The sequence below is a fragment of the Neospora caninum genome, chromosome V, assembly GCF_000208865.1.
Source record: "Neospora caninum Liverpool complete genome, chromosome V".
NCBI lineage: Eukaryota > Apicomplexa > Conoidasida > Eucoccidiorida > Sarcocystidae > Neospora > Neospora caninum.
In genome coordinates, this window is record NC_018391.1 from 1,510,304 (window position 1) to 1,516,694 (window position 6,391).

General features: G+C 54.3%; 2 protein-coding genes across 2 annotated transcripts; one reads left to right on the top strand and one right to left on the bottom strand.

Annotated features, from left to right (window-relative positions):
- Positions 1-530: 530 nt before the first annotated feature.
- On the top strand, positions 531-1,001 carry NCLIV_013890 (conserved hypothetical protein; the record flags this gene model as incomplete). Its single annotated transcript, XM_003881579.1, has 1 exon — positions 531-1,001. The coding sequence occupies one exon, from the start codon at positions 531-533 to the stop codon at positions 999-1,001; it is 471 nt and encodes a 156-aa protein (XP_003881628.1).
- Positions 1,002-3,670: 2,669 nt separating this feature from the next.
- NCLIV_013900 (conserved hypothetical protein) lies at positions 3,671-5,050 on the bottom strand (the record flags this gene model as incomplete). Its single annotated transcript, XM_003881580.1, has 1 exon — positions 3,671-5,050. One exon carries the CDS (start codon positions 5,048-5,050, stop codon positions 3,671-3,673), a length of 1,380 nt encoding a protein of 459 aa, XP_003881629.1.
- Positions 5,051-6,391: the final 1,341 nt, after the last annotated feature.

Consider the following 6,391-nt stretch of genomic DNA (forward strand, 5'->3'; position numbering starts at 1 on the left):
GGAGCTACTAGCGACGACGAGAATACGGGCTCAAACGATACGTAGTCTGGGCCGCGCTTGCGGTTTCTTGGCGCGACCAATGATTTCTGACGGCAGGTATGCACGATGCCACAGCCCCGGAACTGCACGGCAAGAGCCTGTTTTCCATCGACTGGAATGCGGAGAAAATGCAACCTCTGGGTGGCGCTGAACCACAAGAAGCTAGGGCAGGAAGCACTCTCCGAGGGTGCAAGACACAATCATTGTTTTTCTTTTTGTTGCTTACTGGTTTTTTTAAGGTTTATCATCAGAAAATGTTTATCAGTGCTCGACACCTAAAAGATAATTCTAAGATTCCTGAAGGAACTTGCTCCTCAGACTAGAGTCTTCTCGTCTGTCTTACAGGAAGACACGGCGACGGATAACACTCTGAACAGTTTTTACAGGCATGTGTGTGCTTCTTCGCTTTTCTCAGCTGCCCAGCTCGGAAAAAGCATCAACCAGTTCTCTTGTGTTTACGAAAGTAGGCGCTGGAAAGATCTTCGGTGAAGATGGCAATGGCATCGAGAGGCTCCGGAGATCTGCTTGTGGCGACGCGGTGGCTGGGGTTGATCGCCGGGGCGCTGACTCTTGTTCAGTGGTGTTTTATTCTGCCTTCGAAAAAGGTATCTTTATCGGTGGCTGACGGCGACTTTCTTCGCGATGTAAACAAGGACGGCTGGAGATTCGCGCTTTTCTCCTTCGTTCCAGAGGTCTTCATCGACGTCTGGACACCGTTTGTGATGGGTCTCATATCAGTGTTGTGCCACTTTAATTTCTATTCAATCGATTTCAACTCAAAAAATTTTGCAGTCTTCTTTGTTTGGAACTGCGTCCTGGCCCTGTTCGGCAACCTCGGCTACTGTGGAGGTATTGGCATTATATCAGGGTCCGTGTCTTTGATTACTTCTTTCCTTTCTTTGATTTGTTTCATCCTTGATCGAAATGCCGACGCCCGTCTACACATCGACAAGCGTCCATGAAGCGCCCGCAACGTAATGGAGCTGCATTCTTCTGAGGAACCATGACGTCAGTCGTGTCTTCTATCGCGGTGCCGAACTCCGCATATACCAGCTGTGTAACCTTTCGCCAAGACTTTTTTGACCCCCACTTCCTTTTTGGGAATCTTTTCATTTTCTTTTTTGCCCATGTAATCACATGCAGTGTCCCATGTTGGGCGCCTGAAAGTGAGGCACACGATTCTGGTATGTGCCTGCGTTCTCGTTTCCGTTCTTTAACTGAGAGATGAGCACGGCCTTACAGACCATGTATTAAGGGATTCGAACTCTGTCCTGACGCATTGGCTTCTCCTCAGGTGCCAGAAGAGTAACGACACGTTAGAATCCATGGTTCCGATTCTCGTAGCACGACAACACGACTACCAGTTTCTATTAGAGTATGTTTCTAGACAGCCACCCCAGCTTTAAGCATCTCGCAGACATGAGCGCGTGCGCGTGTCTGCTCTCCGCGAGCATCGTGGGACCCGCCAAGACGAGAGGCCGGCTAGCCTATGGAAGCACTACACTACCTTGTCTAAAGATCACATGGACGTAGCAAGGCAATCGACCGTCTGACGGGGAATCGCGCAAGGAGGACACTACCGAAACATACCTTCGAAAATATGTGTGGTTACGCTTTAATTTCGATGGAATAGCAGCAGGTGGCCGGGCTGTCCGTGAGCCCTGTTGTTTTTGGCGCTTCGTGCTGCACAGCTAGTCTACCCACCGACGAAAAGTGCCATTCCATAAGGCTTCCCAGAAGTAAAATCAGCTAGCGTTTGCAGCTATGTTTCCACAGGTCGCTTATGGTTACTCGACGCGAGATTCGTGCGTACGTCAGCTGCGGCTGATACCACCTGGTTCCTTTTCTACACACTTCCGCTAATGCCCTCGAGTTGTTCGTTGCAAATAGCCCCCGAAAATCGGGTACTACCACGCCAGTGTCACTTAGCATCCGAAACAGAAATAACCAGGGGGCGCATCTGTCCATTGCAAATTAAGTCTGAATCGACGTCAAGAGCCCTCGTACATCGTCAGTATCGTCATACGAGCAACGGCCACAAAGACAGGGTGGTGAACGCGGGATCCAGAGACTTGGAGGCGCAGAGTCGTGCTGCTCGTCCACTGAACACCATTGTAGTGCTGAGACAACACCGACGCTATGGTGTTCTGGCCAGTGCCAGCACTGGACGGTCTCATTCCGTTAAGCATGTTTCAGAAGTAACATTTTCACAGGGGCGCGTCTCCGTAGCCAATAAAGCTGAGGAAAATTATCACAGCCAGTATCGGCGTTTTTATTAAAATTCGCAGGCCATGCCTAAGTGTAGAAATGCAGTTTTTTGAAATCCTAAGGCTGAACGGAGTGTCATGTGCGAAACCCGGAGAGGAGACAAGAGGAGACGAGTTGAAAGATGGGGAAAAAAAAACACTAGGAAAGAAATGTATCGAGTCTTTAACGGAATGCCGCGACCAGCCACTCCTCTTCAAACCTGTGTCTCGCGTTAGGTGCCATGTCTGCCACACTCAGGGGTCCAGCCTCCTGTCTCCCCTTTGTTTGTGTCATTCTTCCACTTCCACCGCCTAGTATACGGCCCCATTTTCTTGTTGCTCCCCAGACCGCTTAGGCATGGCCTCGAAAGGCCCCAACATGCTCCGGCAATACAGCCAGCACTCCCGCCAACATTATTGTGACAAAGGTAAGCTCCGCCACCGTGTCGGTTGACAAAGTTGCTTCACGATGCAACATGCTGTTCTACACGCCTTCTTAAAATCTTCTGACACCATCATATCCACCAATAAGGCCATCCTGTACTCCGTCCCCACAGCCAGTACTGTGCCAAGCCCACCGACTCTTCCACGTTCACTCTAGCCGCGGGAAAAGAGTAGTAAAAAATGTCTTCTTTGGCCTCATCTGAAGGCTTGTCAAGTAATCCTACCAGACGTCAGTAAACGCGACTGCCTCTCAGTCTTCTTGTCATGGCCCTCTGCACCCTGTTTTAAGTATTTGCCATGGCCCGTTGTCATACGGATTGCTAAGGCTCAGGGTCGTGTGTTTCTACAAGGTCACACCGCTTCTTTCTCTCTGTCTGCACTGCAACATACAGAGGGGCCGAAAGATTCTCGGCTGACTCCTCGGTGCACACCCTGTCTCTTTTTTGCATTTGTATCTCGCCAAAATAGACTGTAGAGGCACAACCACAAAGCTGGCACGCACCGTCGATGTCCAGAGCGAAAAGCGGCGCTGCAGTTCAGAATCTCCGTGGCGAGGCGGGCCACCCGAAGGCCTGTTTACGGACTCTAACACAAAAAACTGTGTACACCACAGAAGGCAGTCGCCTTCTGTTTATAAAAAATAGTGCTTCTTGGCCCGTCTCTCTGAAATGCATTTCACAGAGTTTCATTGAACAGCATAGCGGGTACGCTGCACGCTCGCTTTCAAACGGTCCTCCATTGAGTTCGGCTGACAGGTGAACTCGCTGGCCTAACGGTTCCTTGACTGCATTTCTTGTCTTCACGGCTCACGCGTCGCATGCAGAAGCTGTCTCGTGCCTCTCCAGAAACCAGCAAAGTGCTTGACACCTCGAGGACTTCAGCTACTGGTTCCTAAGGCAGTCCGCTGTTCATCTAGTGTCCATATCTCGCGCGACGGTCCACTACATGCGCTTGGGGGAGGATTCAGTCTTTTTGACTGTGACGGCATCGGAACGCGTCGCGCACGCAAGACCACGAAGCATGCATACGCTACGACGTTTGAGACTGCTGTTGGAGTGGCAAAAGGGGGAAGGCGGCTTCCTCCCCTTTCCTCGCTTGCTGGATAGCGTAGCCCGAGGAGCGGCCGCCTTGAGCCCTTCGCCGGAAGCGACCGCGTCCTGCGAAGAGCCATTCACGCAGTCTCTTGACTCGGTCTGAGAGCTGTTGACGTACGCTGAACCTTCTCCCTCCCGAACGGTTCTCTTTGTCAGCAACAGCTGAAGCGTCTCTTGGAGGCGGTTTACCTGCTGTACGTACATCGAGGTCACGCGGCGTTCTTGGTCATCCATCAGCTGTCGCAGCCGGTCGACCAGCTCGGCACCCGCAGTCCTGTCTTTCTCTGCGACGCGCTTTTGGGGCTGGTGCAGCGCCGCGAGCTGCTGAAGAGTTGTGCGAATTTCCCGTTGCCTACTCAGCAGCGACGTTCGCAGGCGCTGGAGACTTCGCACGTGTTCCTGCTGCACTTGGGTGAGACACTCGCGCCGCATTTCCGCCTCGTCTTCCACGCGGCGCCCCAGACGGCGCACCTCTTCCTGGAGGGCGGCATACCCCTCTGCCGGCTTCACATCCGTGTAGGGCGGCGTGCCGCTGGTCTTGCTGAGCATGGGTCTGTCGTAGAGGGCCATCAGCTCACGCTCGTAGGCTTCAGACAGGCGACTGCCACGGACTTGCCACACTGCCGCAGCGACGCTGAGGATCCACTCCTTCATTTGCGTCTCGGCGCAGGCGAGCTGGGGCCCCTCGCCACGCAAGAGCGGTTCCGCGTCGTTTTGCGTCTCCAGGCACTCAGGCTGTTCGACGGGGCAGAGCGTCTCAGTTCGCTTTTCGCGCGCCGCGAGCTTCGCCACCGAGGCAGCTCCCGAGGTCGCCAGTCGGGTTGCGCGAGCGTGGGCCAGTCGGGGCGAAGTAGTCGCCAGGCTCCGCGCTTTCTTGAGTGGCGGCATGCACGACGCACTGAGGGGCGAACCCTCGAAGTCACCTTCAGATGTTTTCGAACCATTCACACGTTTGGAGAAGGGACGGAAGACCTGAGGCGGGAAGAACGGCCGCAGCAGCGTTTCGAAAGGCGCGGTTTCCGCGGGGGTCTGGGCGACTGGCTGGTCGGCATTCTTTTCGCGGGCTAGCCCCGCTGCCGCCCACGCAGAGAGCGACATAGACGCACTTCCCGTCTCTTTTTTAAACGAAAGGACGGCAGGAGACCCACCGCACCGGAGAGGAGAGCGGCACAGCGGGGCTTCAGCGGAAGAAGCCACCGCAGGAGACGCGGGCATCGCGGCGGCCATTCTGGCGGAGTCTTGGTTTGTCCTGGCCCAGAACCTCCCCGAGAAAAGTAGGCATGCAACGGAGCGACTTCCCTAGTTTTTGGAAAGAAGCAGAACAAGCGTATCGAGTGGTCAACCCATTCAAACTTTGACCGCGGGTCCCTGGAGCATACAGGGAGACACCCCGTGCCGCTCTTCGCTTGTCGATCTGGAGGTTGAAAAACGAGGGTCTACACTTTTCTTAAAGAGCCTAATTGATCCAACGTTTTCAAAGCGTCGAAAAGTGGCACACAGAGAAGGGAAGTCCCTCTGTCTGCTTCCAGTGGGAGGCACACGGGGTGAGCAATCAACAGAACGAGGGAAAAAGCTGCTGGATAGCCGAAGGGTTCGCTTTTCCATGGGCAAGGCGACAGGACGAAGCGGTGCGCCTCGAAAAAAGGACAAGAACGTCGCCTGCAGAAGAATGTACAGAGCCGAGAGGCCACTAACACCCCCAGAAAACGCATCAAGCACGATGAAAAATTCGACACTGAGCGGTAGAGCACGGCGGACGAGCGGTGGAAAAGTATCATTCGCAGCTGGCACCCCTGTTCGGAAATTCCCGGTGATCAAAAAGATTATATCGCGAAGCGAACCTGTGTGTGCTTGTGACAACGCCACGAGACTAAAAGAAAGGAAACCGAAAAGCCTCTCCGGGTGCTTCCTCAGGTCCGATGTCTTCAAACCGTGCCAGCGTTGCAGGTCTGCATGCGTATGTGATGCCTTGTACACACACGCACATTTATCTGTTGTATGCACGTCTTGCAAAAGCAGTGCCGCAGGGATTCTCACAGATGAGGTTCCTTGCTGAAAAACTCTCCCCCGAGGATTCCGACTCGGGGTCCGCAGAGACTCGCAGTCGGCCGCGCAACAGATACGCGCAGTCGCAGAAAGCGCATCTACACGCGCAATTTCCTCCGGATCTGTGTGAAGGATCTTTCTCGAGGGTCGGCATGTCTCGAACGCCCCCCTCTTCAGGTTCGCCCCCACGGGACGGTCGCTAACCAAGCACCGCACCACTGAGCGTGGTGTGCAACGTCTCGACGTCCACATTGGTCCGCCGCGCGTGTGTGTAACGAGACGCGGCGTCAGAGCCACACAAGCGAGCGCGCCCCGCTACCTCCCGCGGCCCTCCCGAGAGTGTGTGTCGGAGCGCCGCTTACGTGTCTTTGGAATCTCCGCACCTGAGAGAGTGTAAAGCGAGCTAGTTCTGGCCCAACGCTGTTTGCAGAGTCCCGGAAGACCAGGCCGCGCAGAGTCTATTGGCCTGGGCAGCTGTTTTAGCAGACAAGCGCATTTCTCGATTCGGGGGAAACTACACAC